The sequence below is a fragment of the Lampris incognitus genome, chromosome 5, assembly GCF_029633865.1.
Source record: "Lampris incognitus isolate fLamInc1 chromosome 5, fLamInc1.hap2, whole genome shotgun sequence".
Taxonomy (NCBI): Eukaryota; Metazoa; Chordata; class Actinopteri; order Lampriformes; family Lampridae; genus Lampris; species Lampris incognitus.
This window is the reverse complement of record NC_079215.1, coordinates 28,448,609-28,476,488: the sequence shown is the minus strand read 5'-3', so window position 1 is coordinate 28,476,488 and position 27,880 is coordinate 28,448,609. Positions and strand designations below refer to the sequence as shown.

The window sequence follows — 27,880 nt, the reverse complement described above, 5'->3', positions numbered from 1 at the left end:
GGAAACTGTTAAAAGAGTCACACACAGTGGAGCCTGTGTGTGTGTGTGTGTGTGTGTGTGTGTGTGTGTGTGTGTGTGTGTGTGTGTGTGTGTGTGTGTGTGTGTGTGTGTGTTTGTGTGTGTGTGTGAGGTGCAGTGAGTACCTTTGCTGAACAGCGTCAGTCTGGAGTTCATTAGGTTCAGTACCATTAATGAATGTAGAAGTCGACGCATTTTGTGTGCGTTTATCTTTGCGCATGCATGTGAGTGTGTGTGATGCCGAAGATTAAATGTGTACAGATGAGAGTGTAATTGTATATATTTGTGATAATAAAACTTCAGATTGCTACACAGCGCTTCAACACTATCAATTCTTATCACATTGTGCACAAACTCGCGACACCTTCCCCGCCTTATACACACACACACCCAAACACACACAGAAGCACGCGCGTGCACACATACACATGCACACACACACACACGCACACAAACACACAATTAGCTCAGACCTCTTCATCACTGCCTGCAAGAGGCAGTCAACGTCTCTTTCATCACTGCCTTTTTAGAAACCAGTTTTAGCCACTGCAAGCAGAGATTTAATCCTAGTGTTAAAACAGTAATTTACAGGCACAAATGCCTCAGCCAGATAGACGAACACACACAAAAACACACACATAAAACAGTCATACACTATTTAGAATCACTGTTAAATGCGTTGTCAAAACTATTAATTTTACAGTGTTAAACAAACAACATGGTAGCTCCACTCTGAAATACTACATAGGGAAACCATACAGGCTTGTCACTGTAATAAAGAAAGCGTCTGCTACGCCAAGCACTCCAGCATAACAGATGCACCAAATAACACATTTATAAAAAAAAAAAAGGAAAGCTATTTTGCCCACTTTCACTGTTTGAAACCTGCATATGCGTGCTAATTTTGGTGGAAAACAGGTTTCTGTTCACATCATCCAGTCAAAGGTATTTTGATCCAGGTTTTAAGATGGATTTTGGGATTCCCCCCATAGTTGGGCCCATTTCTGGTTCCGGTGTTTGAGAATTAAGATGCCCATTGTGAGTCTTTGTGTTTGCATGAATGCGTATTTGTGTTTGCGTGTGTACCCATGGCTGCTAATTGGTATTCAAAGAGTGTTGTGGCCCCTATCACAGAGTTCAGTCATCTGGGGAAACAGCTTTGGTTTGCCGACCACACCCTATCCAAAATCCTACGGGGCCCCTGGGAGCACATGCTGGGTACTAACGCGAGAGCAGAGAGCCTGGCATAAACGTGGGACCAGCTAAAATATGCACGCACCAACAACACACACACATATGTGTACATAGTAAACGCAAGACAAATAAATCACAAACATGTCCTTCCACCACGGAAAGTAGCAAACACACAGCTGGAGCTCCATGCTAACAGTTGCTGTAGAGCAGGGTTAGGGCTGATCTTCTCTGTGCACGCACACACACACTCTCACACACACACACTACCATCGGCCATCATTAAATACCAACCTCATTCATTTCACACGAGTACAACACAAAATATATCTGTATGTGACACAGCTACACGTAGTGCTAACCTGACAAATCTGACTCCACTAGATGAAGAGCATGAGCCCACTTAAAAACACCACACATTCTGTATCACACACGCTAAGCATGCTCATTTATAATCCAGAATTTAAAATGCACCACAGGCTCTTGATGCAGCAACGTTTTTCTTTCTTTCTCTCTATTTTTCTTTTTTGTTTTGGTTTTTTTGTTGGTTCTTCACATACAATGAACCCAGTGGAATTAATCTCGCTGACACCGAGAAGCATATCGACAACCAGCACAACAACACCGCAAATGTTGACATACGTCGCACAAGGACAGCGGGACCTCAGATTCGGTGCCGTGGCACAATACATGCTGTATGTACAATAGCCAGCGGAGTAGAAAAGCGCATCAAATCCCAGTGTGTGCATTCATGCAGCATGGCATACAGCACACCTCACTCCCAAAAGCAGTAGATTGCTGCCGCCAGTTTCTTTTCCTTTTTTTTTTTTAACTCCACCATTGCAGTGGGAATATATATCATCAGATAGCTATGTATTGCAGGATGGAAATGCACAGATGTTTTATCCGGTTGGTGCTTGGTTGCGAGGTGTTTTCTAAAAACCATCTCCTGACACCTTACTGGTTTACCTCATGTGCAGGCAAAACATGGCTGACGCTATCTAAAAATGGGTGTTATGGAAACTGAGAAGAGAAGACTGATGTCTGCGTTTCTTGGATGATAGGTGTGTTTCTCCACGTGAGGAGACTGTTGTGTATATGGCCGGACAAACCCCGGTGGGTGTGAGGCGAGCTGTAAATATCTCCCGATGCCGAGTACTTGGGCTTCATGGGATACCAGGCTCTCATTAAAACCTCCCATTAGACAGCACTTGTGTGCTGAACCGACACACCTTGCCATTGGATGTCAAACAGGGGAATCTGAGCAGCAGTAATGCATAATTCTTTTTTTTTATGGCCTATTGTACAAAGACAAGAAATGGGGGGAAAATAATGAAAAACGGCCCTAGAATCATTCTAAGAAGCTAATGCACCATATGCTCATTAATCTCTATTGTTGCCACTGGAAAAATTGTCGGTGGAAATGTTCCCCCCCCCCCCCTTTGATTATTCTCAGCACCTTACAGCTAACGACAATGTCAGGCCAATAGTTAGCAACTCATTACATTCCCTTTTTATTGCTGTTAAATTGCAGTCATTTGTGTCTTTTAGGCAAACAGACTGACTGCTAAGCAAGCAGAGGTGGCCTGGCAGAATTAAACAGTAATTGCCTTGTTCGGACCAAATCTCTTGCTCAGCGGTTCAGACAATTATATCTGCATATTCTTACTGTCTTGAACGCATGGGTATGTGCACACGGAAATGTTTGAACACAAATAAACATCCACCTTCACTTAACACCCCGAACAATACCACAGGCAACACGCACATGCGCACACACACACTTTGCATTTTCTATACTTGTGAGGACCATCACTGATTATTTTCATTCTCTAGCTCCTAACCCTTGGCTTAACCATCGAAACTACATGCCTAATGTAAACCCTTAGCCTAACCTTAATCTAATCCTAATTCTAACCATAGCCCTAAACCAGAGGTCTTAAACCTGAAATAGCCCCTTGAAGAAATGAGTACCAGCCAAAATGTCCTCCCTTTGCAAAGCTGCCCTCTCTCCGATGGTTAAAACCTCAGATTCGCTCTCGTATAGCTGAACAAGAACACAAGAACATATGTTCACACACACACGCACGTACACACACACATGCATGCACGCACGCACACACACACACCGAGTCTTAATTCACTGTTGTGCATCTCACACACGTAACCACAGGCTGACCTGACTCAGTCTGCAGTTGACCCGCGCCAGCGTGCTCCTCTGCATGTATAGACAGTGTATGTGATCAGTGCACTCACATTTCAGCCAAGTCCCCTGCCCCAGACAAGTCATATTCAGCCAAGGCTTACCCAGAGATTCGTTAACAAAACCATGATTTATGTGGGCCTACTGTATGGGGATGAGGAGAGACTGGGAACGCTGACAAAACCTGCTTCACAACTGACCCGCCGTAAAAAAATAGACATATTTATCCATTCCAACTACAGCCTAAGCTGAGAGTTGCATGAAGAAAATGGTTGTAGGCCACAGATAGTTATATTTACCAGTGTAGCCCACATTTCTCACACAGCAAGCGAGGGAGAACATGAGGACAAAGGGAGAAGTCAAAAGAGCCTTGACTCCCCGACGCTTACCCCCAACCCCCCACATGCCAGATTGGCCATTCCAGGGGGAGAGGGGGGAATAAAAAGAACTGTATTGTTCTTTGTTTTAGCTCTTTAACACATAAACACACGCAGACACACATGCGGACAGAGGCTTTAGGAGGTTGCTTAAACCAGTGAGCAGTCAATGATTTTGCTAATGGATTGCTTCTATGGAAAGGTAGTCCTCTCACGAGGATCGTTAAAGCACTGAGACAGCCCCGTGCAAATTCCCACCACTGCTGCGAGAAAAGTCCAATATATGTGCACGTGCACAGACGCATGCACGCACGCACACACACACACACACACACATGCACAGTAGTCTGCAACATCACTGAGTTGGCAGCCTCTCTTTCTTTTTCACCTCCCTCTCTTTATGCCTGAATGTGCATTTACCCTCTGTTTCAGTTTCCTCCTATTTCACATCTTCATCTCGTCCTCTTGCTCCTCTCTCTCTCTCTCTCTCTCTCTCTCTCTCTCTCTCTCTCTCTCTCTCTCTCTCTCTCTCTCTCTCTCTCCCCGTTCTCTCTCTGTCTCATAATATAACCCCATTTCTTTTATTTCTCCTTTCAAAAAGTTCTCAGACATGGCAATCTCAGACACGCACACACACACACGCACACATGCACTCGCATTCATCTTTTACCAATTGACTTTAATTTACCTCAAGGAGTCTTTGAGACTGGTTAAGGCAAGCACAAGGCCCTTTTGTCCTGTGAAGTCTTAAGGTGTATGTGGGACTAGATGATTAACTGTGTATCAACATGGGAATGTGGGTAAGACCAGCACATAAAAATAGATGTAGTGAGTGAGAGAGAGACATGGAAAAGGAAAATGCAGCGGCTGAGAAAGTCACAAGTGCAGAAGAATTTGAAATTCAATTCCTTTTACCAAAAAAAAAAAAAAACACGCTCATGGGCGAATATTAAAAAAAAACTGGTAACACAACTGTTACGCCACATCACCCAGTGTCAGTCTCCGACCATTTAGGAGTGAAGGGCTTGAAGCTGCAACTTACATGCGACCAATGTACTTCCCTGGTCAAGCCCTGGATTATCTAAAACAAAAGCTAATCTGCAAACATCTAAGATAAAGAACGCATTTCAACAGTTATTGTCAGGCAGGACTTTCCTAGGAAAAAAATATTTAAATTTAATCATAAAAATCATTACATGTTATATATGTATAATAACAAAAATATAGTTACATATTTAATTATCATCATCCCAGCATTAAATGTCATCACCAAATGCATAAGAGTAGGCAGGTAGCAGTGAGTTTGAAGAAGACGAAAAGACGTTGTGGCTACCAAGCAGACCAAGCTCACACAAAGAGGACCTTCACTAGATCAGTGTTTCCCAACCCAGTCCTCAAGGACACCCTATCCTGCAGATTTTCATTGTAACGCTGCAAAGGTAGCCCTACTTGTACCTACTCAACCAATCATCTTATAGCACTGAATTGTGTAAGTTGTGCAAAATCTGACATAATTCATTGCTGACTGGTTGAATAACTACAAACATGTACCTATTCAGGGTTGCAAAGAAAATCGGCAGGATAGGGGGTCCTTGAGGACTGGGTTGGGAAACACTGCACTAGATGATACTGATACACAACGAACTGCTAAAACACGAGTTTAACTGTGTTGGTGGCGTGGAAGGTGCTGACGCAAGATTGATGGGGATTTCTGTTTATTTTCGAGGACGCTGTAAATGTCTGGGATTTGGAGTGGTCAAACCCCTCTGTGATCACTAGCGTCATCGTAAGGGGCAGCAAATTACACAAACCAAGCACTCTAGCTATCTGCTAGCTTTAAACAGCAAATGGGGATTTCAAATTGTGCACCAACAAACTCCACCCTAATTATCTTTTCACTCAGCAAAAGGTCACACACACACACACACACACACACACACACACACACACACACACACACACACACACACACACACACACACAATCACACAATCACCACATCATTTTCTCATACATGGTTATTTCTGTATACCTCCAAGGCACGTTGTGCACTGAAATGGATCAGAATGAGAAGGATGGAGGAGGAGAAAGAGAAAGATAAGTGGATGAGAATTTGATGAGGAAAGAGGGACAGAAAGCAAAAGCATGAGGGGCGAGGCAGGATGAAATAAGTGAAAAGAGCAATAGATGAGAGAGAGAGAGAGAGAGAGAGAGAGAGAGAGAGAGAGAGAGAGAGAGAGAGAGAGAGAGAGAGAGAGAGAGAGAGAGAGAGAGAGAGAGAGAGAGAGAGAGAGAGAGAGAGAGAGAGAGAGGGAGGGAGGGAGGAGTGGCGGCGAATCAAGTCAAAGAGCGGTTCAACTTGAGCAGCACTGTTTGGAAGCGTCTGCAGAATGTCGCTGATGTGAAGGCAAGACGATGGTGATGATGATGATGATGATGATGATGATGATGATGGCAGCAGCGATGATTCACTGCTGGTAGGGAATCGCAGAGAAGAACAAATCATTATCACGCAGCTCAATTACGGTACAATTTCTTCTCGGCGGTGCCAGCCTCGGCGGGGCTCCTCATTGAGGCTGATTTAAGAGGCCCACAGCGCTCTGGAGGACCAGCGAACAACTCAGCAGTGCAGCAAGATATCCCCACTTGAGACTCGGAGAAGAGGAGGCAGGAGGGGATGACTGGGGAGAAGTAGGAGCGGGAAGATGCAGGCTGAAGAGATTGAGTAAAATATGTATGAAGAATCGTGGAAATATTGTGCAGGCATGTGTGTGTGTCTGTCTGTGCATGACTGTGTATGAGTGAGTAAGTGAGCGAGTGAGTTATTACAGAAATAATCTATAGCTACTCAATGGAGGCCCAGCACTCGGAAGAGAGACAGTCAAGAGACAAGATTTAAATGCACTCTTGATTGAGAAAACACCTGCTCAGTGATGAGGATGTGCTCTCGTGGCTCTGAACTCACTGGAACCAGTACACTGACAAGAACATTAAAGGGTGGGAACATCTTCAAGACGCTGTTTCATTATAATGATATATTCCCTTATCTGCATGTGTGTGTGTGTGTGTGATATGTGTGAGGGGAAAGAAAGGACAGAGAGAAGTGTGTGTACACATGTGTTCATACTAGAAAAGACAATAGCATTAGTGTTTTATGTGCATGTGAAATAGAGGGGCACTTTGTATGTGCTGGCAAGTGTGTGCATGGCTCTGTGTGTGTGTGTTTGCTTGTACAGTCTGTGAGTCTAATTAATAAACCCCAACTGTTTCCCCTCGCCTCCCATCATCCCATAATATCAAGAGGCAGATGTGTATTTGCCTCGGCCGGAATCAATTGCTCAAGTGATTCATCAGGACTCAGAGAATGGAAAATCCAAAATGACCTTGACCATAACCTAAACCTCGACTCTTAGAACTGTGATAGTATGTCTGTATAATGGGCAAAAGGTAATCAGTCTTTGCTCCTAGATTAAACAGAAAGACATTTCACACACCTTACATAGGTAAGTCACTGTTATAAATGTCTCGTTTTGTGGTGGATGATAATGAATGAACGCTTTAGCTTTATTACCATAAAGTCAGGAGCTCTTTGGAAGTGCGAATATTTCAGCAGACAAATGATCCGACAGAGCTACAGAAAGCTGTCCTTCACGTTGACCTTAACCATTAGCTTGAAATATTCAACAATGCAATCCCAATTTATTATAAGTAGGGGTGTCACGAGTTTGATTCTAAGTCGAAGATTGAGATCGATTGAAATGTGCTTTCGATTTCGAGCTTTGAAGCCAAAAGCAGGATGGACGATTCTCTCAAGTATGTCTTTTTCTCTACACATCTGTCTACTTGCGCACGCCCGGAGAAAAACAACACGTGCTACACACGTGCACCATACGCCGCCTCAGGCATCACGACAAATATGTTGACGGGTGAAATAAGGTGCTGCCGTATTTTAAATACATTATTTAAATTTGTCCAGATGGCCTTAGTGTGGTACATTCCAGTCGAAACGTCGTGGCGGTTATGTAATACCCTATTGTGGTGATACACAATTGAGGGTAGATTCACCAGGGGCTGCTGCTCCTTTAAGGCGGACATGCATAGTGCTGACGTAGGCACTGCTTAGAGTTTCCGGGGCAGAGCCATGTTTGCAGCAGCCTAGCGGTTAGCTGGTTGCCAGGCGAGATTGTGCTGTATCGGTGTTGTTTTGTGTGGCGAGTAAACGGAATTGACTCGGCCCGATCTCTCCGTCTCCTCATTCCTGCACTCCCACAGTATACCCTATCTTTTTAAAGAAGATTTTGAAAATGTAAATGACAGTTGTCATCGAATCTGTCGATCTTTACAAACCAAGACTAGATAAACTAACAATGGCATTAACAGCAGTGCTGAAATTTTTTTAAAATCGAAACTCAAATCGAATCATGACCTTAAAATCGATAGTCCAACCGAATCGGGGGATTTAGAGAATCGTGACACCCCTTATTTTAAGTGAGCGGTGAAGAACCACAGTCATATGGCCAATTACTCATTTTTTGTAGGTCTGAACAATACACCGTTTCAGCGTCGACATCGCAATGTACACGCGTGTACTGTGCGAGGGATGCAGTGTGAGGTAAACTTGGCCCATCTGTCACGCCACGCTGAAACTTCTTTACTGCTTGACAGAAAACGATATACAAGAGTGTTTGAATTTCAAATTACTTTATGTATTTAAAGATCACTCTGGAAAGTGATGTGTAACCAGGTTAAAATTAATGTTTTTATTTTATTTTGTTTGAGTATGAAATATCACCAAAATCCTGTCTGTGTGCTGTTATTTGTGTTTACTACATTTTATTTTATGTCATTATTTACTTTTATGTATGTTTGCCAACGACCGTCATATACGTGTACTGTCGCTTTAAGAGAGAGGTCTTGTGGGTACACGGAAGAGGGAACGCGGGAGAGGCCATTTTTGTTTTGTGGGAGGAGTCTCAAGCAGCAATCGAGCCGAGCCACACGTGTTTCTTACCGTGGGACAGTTTTGCTGGTTGAGGAGAACGTAACCTTGAGTATCCATGTAAGAAGATACTGCAAGCTGTGGGATAAAATACTTGTTTATCCTTTCTTACATCGGAGTCCCGTGGACGGTTTCTACTTCTAACGCACACGAGTGGAGTCCGGGCAGTGGTTGAACTTCGACCCCCACGTCCGTAAGAAACACCGCTCCCGCTGGAGGACTGGACGGTTGTCGAAGGGTTTGAAACCAAAATAAATGGCAAGGTGGGCCAAATAGAGTCCTGTGTGTCCCCGCTCCTTCCTTGATCATGATCATGATGATGATGATGAGAGACTGAGGGCCCCCCACAACACCTGGGGCCCCACCCAACTAGAACACAACGCAGAGCTAATGATGAGAGTGACGGGCATGCAGCAGGCTGACCAGCACAGAACAGCATAGGACTGCCCCCGTTACATTGGTGCCGTGACCCTCCTGGATTCTGAGAGTGACATCAGTTGCTCGCCGCGGGAGGCTGCTGTCGTCATCAAGCCCCAGACGTCCTCAGGTATTTCTACAGACTGTACACTCATGTTACAGTGGACTGGAGTTGAGCTGTGTGGACACTGGACAGTCATAGCTGTGGTTACCATGGACTGGGCTTGTGAACAGGACATTTGTATATACTGAAGGAAGAAAAACACACGAAAAAAAAAGGAAAAAAAGGTTAATGTTGATGTGATTGAAGGACTCGCGTGAATAATCTATTGATCTAAACTACTGGATATGTGCATATGTGATTAATCTATTGGTGAATTTGTTGATTGTGTGTGATTGTTTCAATCTCTTAGTGATTTCTAGATTCAATTATTTAAATGAATTGAGCTTTTCACTTTTTTATTTTATCTGAGTGTTAGAGGTAGGAACATGGCAGAGGGTGGTTCGTACGTAGGTGGGGGTAACATTGCTGATCAGGATCTTTTGGATCGCCAGTATGCTATGGAGAGGGGGTACCAGTTAGATGTGGGTGGGGGTTTACGGCTAGGTGTAGGTAGGAGTTTCGGGCAGCTCTTAGAGGGCGGGGAACCAGACACCAGAGCACCAGGACCTAGAGACCCGACCACATTTGGCACTCCTCAGTTCACCTCCACACGCTACGTAGAATGGGCCAGGCCAGGTATCAGCGAAGGGGCTGTGCTAGGTAACAGCGAGCAGCCAGTGGGTGAGTTAGCAATGCTCATTACTCAGTTAGCAGAGAAGATAGGAGAGTCAATCACTGCTAAGCTGCAGGAAACACAAATGCTTAGAAACACACACACAGACAGTGCTAGGTCTGCTGAACAGTGTTCGGAGACAGTGCCTAGTGTTAGAGTAGTAATGCAGACAGACGCTAGGGAGCCTCCTATTTTCAGGGGCGACAGCTCTGATAAGTTTACAGTTCATGAGTGGGAGAGCCTTATGACTTTGTATTTGAGGAAGCGAGCCATTCCAGTTAGTGAGCAGTCACATGAGATTCTAGCTAAGCTTATGGGGAAAGCAAGGGACGTGGTGAGGATAAAGCTGCGCAACACATCTGTCGACCACATAGCGAACCCCCACATTATTTTTGATGTACTGAAGCAACACTTTAGTGACTTCACATACTCGAGCATGCCCCTGGCGGACTTTTACAGTACGCTGCCCAAGCCAGGTGAGGACGCTATGGAGTATTGGATTAGGCTTAATAAGACAGTGGAGGTGGCTGACGAATGCTTGAAGCGGCAAGGCCGTAGTATTGAAGAGCCAAGCCATGAGGTAAGCATGATGTTTATCAAACACTGTCCAGATCAGTCTCTTGCCAATGTTTTTAAGTTCAAGTCCGCAGGGAAATGGTCTGCTAGCGAGATCCAAGAGAGGCTTGATGAGCACATGCTGGAGAGGAAGTACCGTGTTGCTGCAGGTGGACAACGTGAAGCAGGCGCGGTAGAGCGTAGGTTCCATTCACAGGTTCATGTCCCTGTAGTCGACGTGGCTCCCGACTTGAACACGACCGTGCCAGTGGTGCCATCTCCCGTCCCGGCTCATGTGTCATCTACATCATTTTGTGCAAGGTGTCCTACACCGTCTCCCGCACCTGTCTTTGACGGTGATGACTATATGAGGAGTTTGGTGAGCTTGCTAGACCGTTTGGTCACAATGCAGACTCAGGTTCCAGTTAGCGCTGCGGTCCAGACACCGACGCGGACTCAACCGCCAGCTAGCGCCGCAGGGCGGGTGCCAGACGCACCGCAGCGGTTGTGCAGGGTTTGTAAGTCTCCGGATCACTCCACATTTTCCCACTGCAGCCGGGAGAACCGATGTATAAACTGTTTGTCTCCTGGTCATTGGAAGAGGGACTGTCCTCACCCTCAGCCGCCCAACCAGCTCCGTTCTCAGCCTGGTGGAAGAGCTGGTCGTCAGTCTCGTCCGTTAAACTACTAAACCCACACCTAGAGAGGGATGGTGTGGGTAATGTAGATGTATCCCTCACTGATGTCTCCGACCTGGCTCACTTGTATGAAGACAAGTGTGCCAAAGCACCTCAGGGTTCGCGTATGGTCATTCAGGCGACACAGAGGATTCAGGCTTTCAGTGACTTGTTCTATGCTCCTGTTCTTATCAACCAGAGTGTGCAGCTTAATGGCATGTTGGATACTGGCTCTATGTCATGCAGTATCAGTGAAAATGCAGTAGAGAAGCTCCGCTCTGGGGGTGTTTTACCTGAGAAGCAGCAGCCTGAAGAGAACATTGTCTTGATTGGCTGCGGTGGTCTGGAGACTAGGGCTGATGGTTTTTATGACCTCAACATGCAGCTTTATGGTGTTTCCTTTGTCATACCCACTCTGGTCGTGCCCGGTCAGCATGATGATCTGATAGTCGGCACAAACGTCATTAAACATGTGGCCCATGTACTCAAGAGTGGTACTGAGTACTGGGACATCGCGTCCAGACAGGAACATCCGTCTAGTCCTGACGTTGAACAGTTCTTGTCCATGTTCACGAATGTAGAGCGCTGGAGGGGTGGTGCAGTTCCTGAGAAGATAGGTACTGTTAAGCTCACCCAGGCTGTGACACTCTTACCGAGGCACGAGCACTTAGTCTGGGGCAGACTTCCTGCTAAGGTACCTATGTCAGCTGGAAGCACTGTTGTTGTGGAGCCGACAGACTCCAAGGCCATGCCACGCAGTGTCCTCATAGGTCGACTTGTCACACCGCTCTGGGGTGATAGGTGGGTACCCATGACTGTTGTCAATCCATCTGACAAAGCCATCACACTGAAAAGGAACTGCAAGTTGGCTGATGTGTTTCCATGCTTGGCGATTGAGGACTTTAATGTTTTCCAGGGACTGCAATCAGTTGCAGGGAGGCATGAGTCCAACGCCACAGATAGTGCCTGTCCCCCTGTCCAGCCGGCTAGGAGTTTGTCAGAGCTCGGACTCAGTGACATTGACCTCAGCTCCTGTCAGGTTAGTGAGGCATGCAAGTCCCAGCTCACTCAGCTGCTCACCGAGTACCATGACATCTTCTCCAGGGACTCTCTGGACTGTGGCGAGGTCACAGGATACACACATCGCATCCATCTGGTGGATGAGCGCCCCTTTCGCTTGCCCTACAGGAGGGTTCCCCCAGCCCACTACCAGAAGTTGAGACAGGTTCTCACTAATATGGAGGAGAAAGGGATTATCCGGAAGTCCTCGAGCGCATACGCTTCACCGCTGGTTATGGTATGGAAGAAGGATGGCGGGCTTCGGATCTGCACTGATTTCAGATGGCTGAATGCTCGGACCTTGAAAGACGCTCATCCCTTGCCACACCAGTCGGACTGTCTTGCCGCGCTGGGTGGTAACTGCCTCTTTAGTACGATGGACCTCACCTCTGGCTTCTTCAACATCCCAATGCATGAAGATGACAAGAAGTACACTGCTTTCACGACTCCCCTTGGGTTGCATGAATACAATCGCATGCCACAGGGCCTTTGTAATAGCCCTGCAGCCTTCATGAGAATGATGATTGGGATCTTTGGGGATCTGAACTTCACGAAGCTTTTGTGCTATCTTGATGATCTTCTTGTCTTCGCGCCGTCAGAGGTTGAGGCTCTGTCGAGGCTCCGCACTGTGTTTCAGAGGTTTGAGGGAGAACAACTTGAAACTGGCTCCGAAGAAGTGTCATCTGCTGCAGAAGCGGGTGCGGTTTTTGGGCCATGTGGTTGATGGCGGAGGTGTGTCTGTCGATCCCTCCAAAGTAGAGGTCATCTCCAACATGACAGTGCAGGATCTCATGGAAGGTGATGGGTGCACGCCTTCTGTTCGTAGGATCAAATCTTTCCTTGGTATGGTATTTTACTACCAGCATTTCCTCCCGAACTGCTCCTCCGTGGCTAAGCCCCTGTTCGCCCTTACAGCTGGACAAAAGAGGAGGGGGAGGTCGGCTAAGGATAAGAAGCCCCATGGCAGCTTCCGTAAGCTTACCTCCGCAGACTGGACGGTGGAATGTGGGGAAGCATTTGATCTGTTGAAGACGATGTTACTGGAGTGTGTGGTGCTTGCCCATCCAGACTTTGAGGTGCCTTTCATTTTGTCGGTCGATGCGTCTTTGGACGGACTCGGCGCGGTGCTGTCTCAAGTGCCCCGAGGAGAGTCCAAGGCCAGACCTGTTGGTTTTGCAAGCAAGTCCCTCAGTGCCTCACAGCGGAAGTATCCAGCTCATAGACTGGAGTTCATGGCGCTGAAGTGGAGTGTTTGTGAAAAGTTCAGCCACTGGCTGAAGGGTCAAAGCTTCACCGTTTGGACAGATAATAATCCGCTGACTTATCTCCTAACGAAGCCGAAGCTTGACGCGTGTGAGATCCGCTGGGTGTCTAAGTTGGCGTCTTACACCTTCGATCTCAAACACCTGCCAGGGAAGAAAAACGTGGTGGTGGATGCATTGAGTCGCGACCCTTTTTCCAAGCCCGTCAGTCAGAGGCTACTTAGGGAGCCCTACCCGGCCCTTGTTCAGGAAGCCGACGGGGTTGAGGGGGACTCTGTGCAGGATGTTTTCAGACTCAGTTGCCAGTCCCAAACACTGAGTAGTGCGCGATCTGGGTTTGCTTGTGATGCAGCTGAGGTCAGGGCTTTTTGTCAAGCCAAATGTGACTGGCCTGATGCATCAGTATTCACAGCACTCAGTTTGGTCCAGCACGTTCAGCATCTGTCGGGTGGTCAGGATACACTGCCAATGTTATCCACCGAGGAGCTCAGGTTGAGTCAGGAGCAGGACCCCTGCATCTCCAAGGTGTTGCCCTTTGTCGCTGTTCGGAAGCGGCCATCGAGGCGTGAGAGGCATGGTGCTGACCAGAAGGTCCTCAGGCTGTTGAAACAGTGGGAGAAGTTGGAAGTCAATGATGGTGTCTTGTACAGGGTGACAAAGGACCCAGTGTCCAAGCAGAGGAGGTCTCAGTATGTTTTACCTCTGAGTCTGAAAGACAAGGCACTGTCTGGCATCCACGATCACGCTGGTCATCAGGGCCAGGACCGTACTCTCTCTCTTGCAAGGCAGCGTTTTTATTGGCCTGACATGGAGAGGGATATCAGAGCATATGTCAGATGCTGTCGGAGATGTGTGTTTGGGAAGACCCCAGAGCCAGCTGCTTGCGCGCCCCTGGAGAGCATTAAAACTTCCGCACCGATGCAGCTTGTGTGTATGGATTTCTGGTCCGCTGAGGACAGTAAGCAGCGGTCAGTCGATGTCTTAGTGGTTACTGACCACTTCACTAAGCTTGCTCACGCGTTCCCCTGCACCAATCAGACAGCGAAGCAGGTCGCCAAGAAACTCTGGGATCATGTATTCTGTGTTTACGGGTTTCCGGAAAGAATACATTCTGACCAGGGCACAAACTTTGAGAGCAACCTGATTGCAGAGCTTCTCAAGTTGGCGGGTGTAGCGAAGTCCCACACAACGGCCTACCATCCTATGGGTAATGGCGGGACAGAGCGTTTTAATCGCACGATGGGGAATATGCTCCGTTCCCTTCCGCTTCAGCAGAAGCAACAGTGGCCTCAGCAGATCCATTCTCTCACGCTCGCGTACAATGCCACTGTTCACGAGACCACGGGTTATGCACCTTTCTTCCTGATGTATGGGCGTGTCCCAAGACTGCCGGTGGATGTTATGTTCAGGCAGGTTTTGCATGATCCTTACGTTGTTGACTATGACTCTTATGCTCAGTCTCTGCTTTCCTGTCTAAGGAGTGCAATGGAGATCGCTCAGAAGCACTCCACGGCTGAGCAGCAGCATCAGGCGCGACAGTACAACAGACATGCCAAGGGCACTGTCCTGTCTGTCGGGGATCGTGTTTTGGTTGCGAACCAGAGTGAGCGAGGGAAGAGAAAGTTGGCTGACAAATGGGAGAACGGAGTGTACACGGTTGTCGGTGTCAACCCCAATATCCACGTCTACAAGATTCAGGATGCAGAGGGGCACACCAGAGTGGTGCACAGGAACCGTTTGTTGGAGGTCAACCTCTTGCCCCTTCCTGAGTTAGATCAGGGTGAGGAGTCCAGTACAACCAGTCAGTTGCTTGACTGCGCAGAGTCCGATGAGGAGGACAGTGCAGATGGCCTGACGGTCTCAGGGGATGCAGTGGGGCTAGCAGTCTCATCACTTGGAGACTCGCCTAGATCTGAGTGGGCAGAAGCGGAAGAGTTCATTCCGTCTAGTCTGGTAGTCAGTCCTGTGGGGGCCACTGCTCAGACTCCACCCAACACACACGCACCACACAACACACATGCACCACACATAGAGGCATCACACTCACTCGATGTTGGTGTTATATCTCACACTGATTCGCACACAGAAGCACCACACTCACTCGATACAGATGTTGCAGCTCGCACTGTCTCACGCACACAAGTAGAGAGCGATGGTCGGGTTAGGACACGCACAGGGAGGGTGGTGAGGTCAGTGAACAGGTTAATAGAATCTATGGCTCAGATGCCATTTCTACGGAGTGTGAGGGTTTGAACTTTGATGGAGGTTGGAGTCATTCAAACTAGTTTAATGTGAGTTATTAGGTGTCTATCAGACAGGGTTGTTTTGGGCCAAGTGCATGGTGTGGCGTATCAGGCGTCACATTGATCTAGGGGAATACTGAGACTTGATCAACCTCATTATTTTCTGAACCTCGTAACCGAGGTAGCTCCTAAGTTGACTGGAGGACTAGGTCCTTCTTTTCACTTGTGCCAGTAGTCAGTGATGGGCTTTTCCTTTCCTCTTTCTCTTTTTATCCTGCTGTCAGGATGTTGGTGAATTTCAGGAGGGGTGAATGTAACCAGGTTAAAATTAATGTTTTTATTTTATTTTGTTTGAGTATGAAATATCACCAAATCCTGTCTGTGTGCTGTTATTTGTGTTTACTACATTTTATTTTATGTCATTATTTACTTTTATGTATGTTTTCCAACGACCGTCATATACGTGTACTGTCGCTTTAAGAGAGAGGTCTTGTGGGTACACGGAAGAGGGAACGCGGGAGAGGCCATTTTTGTTTTGTGGGAGGAGTCTCAAGCAGCAATCGAGCCGAGCCACACGTGTTTCTTACCGTGGGACAGTTTTGCTGGTTGAGGAGAACGTAACCTTGAGTATCCCTGTAAGAAGATACTGCAAGCTGTGGGATAAAATACTTGTTTATCCTTTCTTACATCGGAGTCCCGTGGACGGTTTCTACTTCTAACGCACACGAGTGGAGTCCGGGCAGTGGTTGAACTTCGACCCCCACGTCCGTAAGAAACACCGCTCCCGCTGGAGGACTGGACGGTTGTCGAAGGGTTTGAAACCAAAATAAATGGCAAGGTGGGCCAAATAGAGTCCTGTGTGTCCCCGCTCCTTCCTTGATCATGATGATGATGATGATGATGAGAGACTGAGGGCCCCCCACAACACCTGGGGCCCCACCCAACTAGAACACAACGCAGAGCTAATGATGAGAGTGACGGGCATGCAGCAGGCTGACCAGCACAGAACAGCATAGGACTGCCCCCGTTACAGATGTATAGCTGCTGTTTATTTCTTTTCCAGTTTTGGTAATTTCCAAAAGTTTGTAATTTAACAGGTTTGTATTTTTGCAATAAAAATATCTATTTTTTTCACGTTAATCGCCTTAAGTGATATTTCAGCTTTAGCCATAGTGTAGTCTTTTTTTTAACCTTTATTTAACCAGGCAAGTCATTAAAAACAAATTCTTATTTACAATGGCGGCCTGGCACAAGAAAGCAAAGCCTCTTGAGGGAAAGGGGTAGGTAGGGTCTTAAAGAAATGCCAAAAAGTTAAAAAGAGAGCAGCACACATCCAAACATTTCCAACACATCCACTACTTACATAGTCACAACATGCATTACATAAATGACATGCAATCTAGCACAAAAAACAAACAAAAAACATTGAGCTGGTAGCTAGCAGACAACAGCATCAGGCGGTACAACAACAGAACAAGAATAGCATACATAAACAGTAAGACAAACAGGCAAAGCAAAACAGCTGCAGCAAGAGAGCAAGGATATGCATGGGACAACAATAAGCATAAGATGGGACAAAGGTTCGAGAATATTAGTGGGTTGGGAAACAGCTGCATGCATCAATGAAAATGTCCATAATAGAGTCCTTAAAAGCTGACTTGGGGATAAAATTGTCCAGTTTTAGTGGGGTTTTTTTTGCAGATCGTTCCTGTCTCTGGCTGCAGCAGACAGGAACGATGACAGACTAAATACAACTGGAGAACACTGCTATGAAGCCTCCTGCAACCTTCTGAATCCTCTCAAGACACCACCTTTATTGCAGTAATTCACAGACAAGCTCCCCTGCATAATAAATACAGTATTGATCATGGGCTAGCCTTGGGTGAAGGGGTGAGTATTAACTGAATACAGTGATGTTGAGTAAAAACCGAAGTATTAAACAACCTCATAATTCCCCCCTCTAAAACAGGGACTGTTTTTTTCTCTTCACAGCAGAGCAACAAGATATGTGCTTTTATTTACAGGTTACAGCTCAAAAGACTATATCACAGAAGAAGAGGAGCTATGTTCGCAGACAAGGTTGAGGAAATTTGCTCCAATTTGATTTTCACTGAATTCAGAAACAGGACATAACTGGTTGGATTCATGGCAGACAAAATGTATTGTGAAAAACAAGGTTTCTAGGGAGCTGGTCTGAATGGCCATCAACCCATTCTCCATAGCCATCACAATATGACTTTAATGATGACAAGTTACCTGGTGCCACTTTTATTATCGCAATACATATTGCAACAACAAAAAAAAACCAAAAAAACAACAAAAAACAAAAAAACGAAACATATCATAATTTCATATTTTCCCAAATTCATTCAGGGCTACTTTCTTGGAATCCCTGGCCAGAGTCTCACTTAAAGATGCTTGATAAAACGGTTGTGATCAGTTCCCTGGGATGGGTTTACCTCCCCCCCCTAACTCCTGAACCCCACCAATTGAGGGGAAAATTACAACCCTGATCCCTGGATGTGCAGGGAGGGAATGTGGTCTCAGGTTAGCTTCCAGGAACGGTCTCCAACCACACTGCCTCTGCCAGCCGGGCCCAAGCAACACAAACGAGCCTTCAAACCCAACTGGGTTCCCTGGAGGATTACGCTGGGATTTGAGTCAACGTCGGATTTGTAGAAGGGATGAGACATTTTCCTCCTCTTTCTCCCCCCCCACCCCCTCTACATCTCTTCCTCTTTTCAGCCCCATTTCTTCTGGCTTACATATCTGCCTCTGCTGCCCTCTCTCTCTTTTCTCGTCTTTCTCGTTTGTTTTTGTTTCTCTCTCTCTCTCTTTCTCTCTCTCTCACCAACTCCTTCGCTCTCTCCATTTAATCGCAGACAGAGACAAGTCTTCTTGGCTGTTAGTGTCGAGCCCCGCTGGTGAGAAGAAAGGAATGGAAGGAGGAGCAGAAGAGGAGGAAGGGGAGGCGGAGGGAAAAGATGAGTGCCATTGGCAGTTTTTCTTCTTCTTGCTCCGTGGGACCAGAAGGACAAAACCTTTCCCTGGCGGGCCCGCTCGCCCCTATTTCTACCCTACCAATGTGCCGTCACCCTCTGACTTCAACGCGCCCCACACCCCTCTCCCCTTCTATTACCACCCGCCCCCCGGTCCTATCAGAATAACACAATACGAGGGGATTAGAGAGTGGCATGCCGAGGAGGAGATAGCAAGGCTGTGGCTCACACTCAATGTCATTAGCCTGTGTGGGTGTGATCGAATGTCCGCACGCATTTGTGGGTTACGTGTCCATTTGCATGCTGCATGTGTCAGTTATGCAGTTGATTCCCAGGAGCACGACATCTCGCACCCCCCCCCCCCCCCGATCACAAGGCCATCAAATGGTTGTCAGTGACACGTGGCCATTAGGGTTAAGTAACAAACACAACTCCCCCACCCGAAAAAAGAGTGTATGAATGGTATTTATTGTACATACGGCTATAATAAGACCGTAAGTCCATATCTTAGATATGAGACAGAAAAAAACCCCCAAACAATAGCCTATTTGACCTGATAGAATTGCACTGGTGCAGCTTCTCATCATGTCTCACCTCCCAGCTGGAGGAGGTGCCCACAAAAACAACACTCTTTGTTGTATTCCACAATAGAAATAACAAATATTGCTCTCTGCAATTTCACTGACAATACACACGTTTTTAAAAAAGCAGACTACTCCTCGATTGACTGCACATTAAGTCGCTCCACTTTAATAAATGTTGTGTTGTGTCCCTTGTGTTGTTTTAGGTGAGCATTGCACCGAGTCGCACCCCTCATACGTGCAAACCCAAAAGGAGGGACCATGCCAGCTTTTTGGTTAGCACTGCTCTGTCACAGCAAGCTAGCCCTGGCTTCAAACCCAGTCCCACCTTGTGCTTATTTGCACGTTCTCCCCATATCTACGTTGCTTTCCATGTATTCTGGTTTCAAATACTCAATATCTGCCCTATTCAGGCTATCTCCTCGCCTTGTGCCCAATGCCTCTTGAGCAAGGCTCCAATGTGGATGTAGTATTTATGGGGAATGAATGAATGCATTTTAATCAGGATAGAAACAGCAGAGTGGGCATACGCCACCCATACGGAAAAAGACAAGATAAGAACGCGTTGCTTGCCACACCTCACTGGCCTTCCAAACATTAGTTACACAAGCCATCATCGGGATGCTGGGAAAATGGATCTGTTTAAAGAGATAACCTAGGCCTAGTAAACAGCAGGGAGTTGAGTAATCGGCCTAATCGCCTTCCATATGGTGATTGCCCAGTCTAAACCTCTCCATTTCGCCAGGGTTATACATGTGTGCGTGTGTTTTTTTGTGTATATCTGTGAGTGTGCAGACCTCTACATGTAAGTATTTGCGTGTAAGCTCATTGCCACTGCATACAGAGTTCCAGGCCTGCCCTGAATATCAACACGAACACAAGACTTTAGATAAAACTAATTAAGCTCCCCCAAGCCCCCCCCCCCCTGCATCTCTCTCTGGAGGCTGTCAGCTAAGCTTCTTACCTATGGGATTATTGGTAACGCTAGGTATTATATGGCTTCATTCATCTGGATGATGCGTTATTAACTTGTTGGGGAAAGGGAACCATCTGTAATAGTGGCAGAGGATGATTGGAGGATGGAGGGTGGCTGTCTTGGAAGTGTAGAGGCAGGGGAGGCTGCTGACCTGGGGAGGGGCTGTGGTGGTATTTGGTGGGTGGGGGCTGAGGGATGTCTGGGGATGAAACGGGGGAAACAGAACTAAGTGGTGGTAACGGCGGGACCGCTTTTAACGGCGGGACCACTTTGATTTTAAAAAAAATAAGAATTGACAGGAGAGTGAGATGAGAAATTGTTCTGATCGTCAATTTGCAAATGAAGAGGCTTACAAAGGCCACGAAGAACATAAACATGGATGTTAACCATGCAAACATACACATGTGCACTGGTCAGCATAAAGACACACACACACACACACACACACACACACACACACACACACACACACACACACACACACACACACACACACACACAAATGTGCATGCATGTGGTACATGTCATACGCACATTCCACAGTATGTTTACTTAACATACCAACTTGGAGTCACATTGTGTGTGTGTGTGTGTGTGTGTGTGTGTGTGTGTGTGTGTGTGTGTGTGTGTGTGTGTGTGTGTGTGTTTATGTGCTTGTTTGAGTATGTCTGCATATGATTTTATGAGTGTATATTTGTGTGTGTGTGTGTTTGTGTGCGGACATGCACACGTGCGTGCGTGCTTGTGATTTGAAGTCCACTGGTTGAGTTGCACACAGCATTTGAGCCGGCAGCCGCTCGGTGATTCAGAGGAAACGTGTAGTGTGACTGTGGACTGTCTTTGACCCTGCTCTACAGCAGCTGTTAATGCAGACCACTCAAGTGTGTGTGTGTGTGTGTGTGTGTGTGTGTGTGTGTGTGTGTGTGTGTGTGTGTGTGTGTGTGTGTGTGTGTGTGTGTGTGTGTGTGTGTGTGTGTGTGTGCTCCAGTGTTAATGGAAGAGTGGCAAAGAGATTCAACAAGATGGAGAGAGAGAGAGAGAGAGAGAGAGAGAGAGAGAGAGAGAGAGAGAGAGAGAGAGAGAGAGAGAGAGTAAGAAAGTAAGAAAGAAATCGTGCGGTTTGGTGAACGTGAACAAATGAGAATGAATGAGAACCAGAACCAGGGGAGAGAAGAGAGAGAAAGAGAAAGAGACAGAGAGAAGGGAGGGAGAAAAAAAACATAAGAGCACACATTTGTCTATGTGCATCGGCACTGATAGAGCACTTTGCATATTGCTCGAAAACCTTTGCAAAGTGTATACTATCATCCTCCTACCTACTTACATATATACAGCTCCTTGCCCTTTTCACATTTCTTAAGAGCCGGTGTAATATTAAGGACTGTGTGCGTCAAGTCGGCATATTTACTTTTCCTAAGTAAGATTTTCAGTGGACTGTCACAGTTTTAATGGCCATTTTTTTTATGTTGCATGTCATTACACAGATAAGGTCATGGAGACGGCTGCCTCTGCCCTATCTGTGAGATTACATGAGGACCGGACCAAAGAGGCCTATTTTTCACACCACGGTGTTTAGCTGGGAGGTGCTGGGTTATATCACAGCAGCGACTAGCAACAGAGCATGATGTGGTGTGTTGTCTGAGGCTGCTATGGAGACCTAAACCTACAATAGAAAGAACAACCATGGTAGGATTCAATATCAGAATGATATTGTACACAAACACACACACACACACACACATGCGCACACACACACACACATGCGCGCACACACAAACATATGTGGAGGTATGGCAAATACACCGCCAGCTACTGTGCCCTCTTTGATATGAGAGAGTACATCACTTTCTGATGCGCGTGAAATAGTTTTCCTTTTGTAGGTTTTGGGGAGAGATGCTGCCATGTATACAAATTACACCTGAGCATCAAAGCGTCTGCAGGTTTCAATCTGCCTCTTTTTAAATCCGAGGTATAGCCCTACGTATATAGATGCCTTCTATCACATATGGCTGAGTCCACTTCCTCTTTATGGACGAACTCTGCGCCACTAAAAAAAAAAAGAGCGAGTTTACCGTAGCTTGCTTTTCCCTCATCGCAGATTTTCCAGACAGATTTTGATGTAATAATTGGGAAGTTTGGATTTTTAAAATCCTTTTGTGCCTCTCCGGGTTTCCTTTGACTGTAACTGTGCATGGTGGATCTGATGGATTTCCTCAGATGAATTCCTTTCTGGGAGTGCCAATTTAATTGCCAACTACCAGTTCTAAATGCCTGCTTCTCCTATGATACCAAAAACCGATACTGACACTAACTGACACATTAAATGGTACTCAAGACAACTAGACCATGCACAATGAAAGAGATTACATATGAGAAATGTGAAAATGGTGAGAAAAAGTGATCTGTAATCCTGTACTGGATTGAATGAATTAAAAAAAAACATCTAGGAGTAAATTAAAAATGAGTAATGATATTCAGAATGCTTGCTCTTTCATTAATGGTGTACCATGCCTACACATAAGAGACTTCAATATATTAGCTATGCTATGATGTAACGAAAAACAAACATATAGGCACAAATGCATACCCTCTTGTTGCTTTGAGTGCTGCATCACTCTTTGATTGCACTTCCAATAGGGTAACCTTGGCTTGACCACTGTGGCAGCCGGCTGATGTTTAAATTGAGAGAAAAAAATGGGGGGGGGAGCACATGCTCTCATACGTGGCATGCATAGTATGTGTGTGTGTATGTGTGTGTGTCCCTACTTGCATGCATGTTGGAATTTAATTGCACATGTCTGAGTTTGCAATCCTGCACAAATGTGTGCATGAGAGCCAGCTTGCATGTATTTTTTTTCTGTGCATGTTGCATTGTTCATACTAGTGTGTGAGAGTGTGTGTGTATATGCATGCAAGCATCTGTGTGTGTGTGTGTGTGTGTGTGTGTGTGTGTGTGTGTGTGTGTGTGTGTGTGTGTGTGTGTGTGCATGTGCATTTGAGTCAGCAGCGTGATCAGAGACAACAGTGGCATGAATCACAGCATGGTGGTGCTGGTGGTAGGGAAGAAGGAGGAGGGCCTTAGGAGAATAGGCTGGTAGTAACAATAGTTTAGCAAATCTCCTCAATGCAAAACAGATGCATCTTATAGTAATCCCTGAACATGACAATTTAAAAGCCTGTTGCTAAAGGCCTTAGCCAGTGGGAAATAAATTAATGTTGCTCAATTGACTGGAGTTCTGCCATTCAACACTGAAATCCGACAATAAGACGTTAAGAATAGCAAAACAGGAACATTTTTCAAAAATAATGCGGTGCACAAATCGAAATAATACAAATGGTTAAGTGCCGTGAAGTTATTAATGCAGTAAATAACTGTCCAAAGACACTCCTTATGATATAAGCTTGTCACAGTGACTAAACGTGGAAACACTTCACAACATGCATGAGCTGAAGAACCACTGGGAACATAAGATCATGGCACTATGACTGCCCGTCCAGACGGAAAGAAAATAAAGATGACTAAAACCTCTAAAAGGGGAGAGACAAACCCGGAGGCTGGCTGGACATTCTTAGCGGCTCTGCTCGGTACACTGGGTTTTGAGCTGTGACTCACCTGTGAAACGGCCGATCTTAACAAGTAACGATTATTGTCATTCTGATGTTAATTTACAAATCAGTGTCAGGAAAATTGTGAAAAGAAAAAAAAAAGACTGACAACTTATGATAGTCATTGAGTTGTCTTGTGAAATCGGTCACAAGCAGCCACAGATTCTGTAAATTGACAATTTCACTGCAGCGTTTTCACATATTACTTCCGTCAATAAGAGAGTTGAGATGCGCACATATATTGCAATCGTACGTTTAAACTGTCAGGGGGTATTTTGGTGTCCGTCGCACTGAAGAGGAATATATCTCTCCCTCCTTTTCCACTTGCCACAACAATTTGGCTCAGGATGTCTCCCGAATTGGAGACATCAACGCAAATCTGGCCCTTGCAATTACATCGCTATGGTAATGTACAATATTTTCATCTTCTTCAACTTGTCAGATATAATTTCTGTTAGTGTCATGCTGAAACATCTGGCTCATTCTTCAATTCATGATCCCCCCCACCTTCACACACACACACACACACACACACACACACACACACACACACACACACACACACATTCTAGCAATTAGCTTTGTATAACACTGAGTGTCGCTATGCCCTCCATATTAAGAACGCCTGTTCTGAAAATCAGTGTACGAGTGCTCTCTCTCTCTCTCTCTCTCTCTCTCTCTCTCTCTCTCTCTCTCTCTCTCTCTCTCTCTCTCTCTCTCTCTCTCTCTCTCTCTCTCTCTCTCTCTCTCTCTCTCTCTCTCTCTCTCTCTCTCTCACCACACACACACACACACACTCACACACACTCACATTCACACACACACAGGGGAAACAGGGGAAACGAGAGTGCAGAGATTAATCAGTTGAAGAAATGTACCAGTTGAATGGAAGAGTCCAGTGTCTACAGAACTGCAGAGGACAACTAGACAATCTTACAGGCAGGCAAGGGGACTGTTAAACTAGCATATATGTGTAGTGCCCTAAGAGCAGGGGTGGAAGCCTAAATAGGCCACAAAGCCCTTCGTATTTCACTGAAAAGGTCACAACTGCAGAAATGCTGTGTTTTAACAGTAAAACCCTTATGGTCAAATCCCTGTTGGTGTACCACGTATAGACTCTGACACGTCTAACGACAGTCTCGGATGTGAGTCTCTACACATCAGGCTTTGGACAGGGTACGGCTGACCAAATTTAGCAGTGGACGGACAGACGAAGGGATGAAAAAAAACATTGGTTCCCACCTCTAAAACCCAATAATCTGTCGACACAGACTGCCAGCCAAGCTAGTCCAGACAACTTCATCAAGCCCCACCTGTCCTTGGAATGACTTTCCTCCTATGTATTGTATTGGGATGATACCCACAGGATTGGGCAAGCAGGACGAAAAATCACACTCGCAAGACAAATTGAGTGAGCCACTGTAAAATCGCCGCAGGAGACAGATGATACCGCGCGGCTATGAGTGAGTGATTCTATCTACGGAGCCACTGTAGCCCACAGTGTACCACACCACATCAAAGGTACTTATCAACTGACTGCAAGGTGGCCAGAGGATGGGCCACCTCTGGCATGGCTGGCTGCTGTGGCGGTCATTGTGACAAAGAATGATTGACACCATTGCAAAGACAATGTTGCCCCAACTCCCTGGGCATATCTAAATGGTTGAAAAACCACATGCAGACTCAATTTTTGACGATTTCATCCCAGACCCAGGGTAAAACAGACCTGCGCATTGGGCATTGTTTAAATATGATGCTCTCTACAATCAGTTAACACGCCAGTGATACAATACATGACCTACAGGTTGCAGACCAACAATATAGTCATGTTGACATTACCATAGTGCAAAATAATGCAAATACACTAAACTCTGGATGTTTCTTTCCGTCTTATTTAGGCCTATGTGCAAAATCATTTGTCTCTGCTTTTTCTTATTTTTTTCATGTGGCTTTAAACTGTCATGTAAAAGTGAGAAACGGTACTCCTTTGGTGTTTGTTTTCACATAATATAGACACGCTAACTCTAATCAATGTGGATTTAAAAGTAAACCAGTTTCTTTGCTGATACGGCGTGGACAAACGTGGTCACAATTTTATCGTAGTCATACTTTTCGATGGTCGCAGATTTTGGCGTAACATCTGCTGGGCATCATGAAATGGTTGTATCCTGCACTGTATATTTGACTTCAACATTTTTTTTGGAGGGGTACCTTTATATAGCTTAGGGAAGGATTTACCATTCCATTATTTTCTAACTTGAAGTGAACAGCGACAATAGCTTACAGGTTTCCCAGCCAGACCTTTTTTTTTCTTTTTTTTTTAAACCGGAGTCTGTACATAGGGAGGTTGGGGAGGTGGTGGTGGGAAGTGGTTGGGGCGCGGGGGGGGGGTGCACAACGTGTCTCCTATCGGCAGAGAGCAATTCTTAAAGATGCCTATACCAATATCGGATTAAGGAGAGCTGTGTGGCTTTAGTAAACTGACATCACCCCCCCTCCCCACCACCACCCACCCACCCACACATCAACACACCCACCCCGAAGGCAGCCTGCGGTATGCCGAAGTAACAACAGTCACGCACAAGTCGTTCATTTCATTTCATCTTATTTCATCTCGGGGCCCGGCAGTGTGCGCATCCCAAGCGAGGGCTTTCTTTCTTTCTTTATTTTAATCCAACAGAGATGTTGCTAGTCAAGTGTCAAGTGTTTGTAGGCTTCCATCTCCTCATTGGAGCCATAGCAGCGGGAGAATGGTCTCGTATTGTGGCGGGGGTAGTGTTTTTCTTTCTTACCGGTTGTTGTATGTGGTGAGCCGTCCCTCTCCCTGGTGGAGGATGCTGCTGCTGCTGCTGCTGCTGCTGCTGCTGCTGCTGCTGCTGCTGTACTCCGCGTCTCACATACTCGCTCCTGGCGCCTTTGTTGCCCGCCGCCAGCCGGTCCCTCTTCCCTCTGATGCTGGAGCCTCCGGTCTCCCCTTCCTCCCCGGAGTCCAGGCTGCTGAAGTTCCACACTATCAGCGTCTGAACCAGCAGCACCGTCAGAGCCGCGATCAGCGCCGAGCGGGAGCGGCGGGCTAACCTGCGGGCGCACGAGCCGCCGACCATCTTTCGCACCGGACCGCCGTGTGTGGATTTAGAGAGAGAGAGAGAGAGAGAGAGAGAGAGAGAGAGAGAGAGAGAGAGAGAGAGAGAGAGAGAGAGAGAGAGAGAGAGAGAGAGAGAGAGAGAGAGAGAGAGAGAGAAAGAGTAGGAGAGAGGAGGAGGAAGAGAGAGCTCAAGAGAGAGCGGGCTCAGGAGCGAGAGAGAGAGAGAGCGAGAGAGAGAGAGAGGGGAGAGGAGGAGGAGGAGGAGAGGACTCGTCGATGGGTTTCGTGGCTCTAGCGCGCAGCCAAACAGGACGGACGAAATGAACGTAAGAGCGAGGGGAGAGGAGGGAGGAGGGGGGGAGCGTCGACGGGGAGAGATGGGGGACAGGGCCACCGTGTGGTGAAACAAAAGAAGATATGAAAACGGCGTGTGTGCGTGCGCGCGCGTGCGTACGTACGTGCGTGCGTGTGTTCAGGGGACATGTTCAACAGCGCAAGTTTTGAACTGACTAGTCTACGAGTGTAAACAACATGGCTGTGGCGAGCAACGTTTCCATCCCCCCACTATGAAGGATTTCGTAGTTCTCTGAAAATGGTTCAATTTGCAGAGCTCGACCCAAACTAGAATCGTATAGCTGCTGACCATATTCCCAAAGGAATGGGGGTTTATCGCTCGGCTTTTATGGCTTCTTGATGACTGGGAAGGGTGATGCAAGAAACATTGGACTCCTTGCCTGACACAGACACGTTGTTATTGCCTTTATGTCCCTCTCTGTATCCTTGTTTGGAAGAAGGATTTTCTCCCTTAGGAGTTTTATTAAGTTACAAGTCACAGTCTGGTAACTAGCTGGCTATA

The 27,880-nt window shown here is 46.4% G+C and overlaps 1 protein-coding gene across 1 annotated transcript in view; it reads right to left on the bottom strand.

The window, feature by feature from the left end:
- Positions 1 to 27,043, bottom strand: part of xylt1 (xylosyltransferase I) — a 115,246-nt gene extending 88,203 nt beyond the window's left edge. The window contains exon 1 of the mRNA XM_056280841.1: positions 26,732 to 27,043. Within this exon, the coding sequence (XP_056136816.1) occupies positions 26,732 to 27,043 (312 nt within the window). The remainder of the gene's footprint in view (positions 1 to 26,731) is intronic.
- Positions 27,044 to 27,880: the final 837 nt, after the last annotated feature.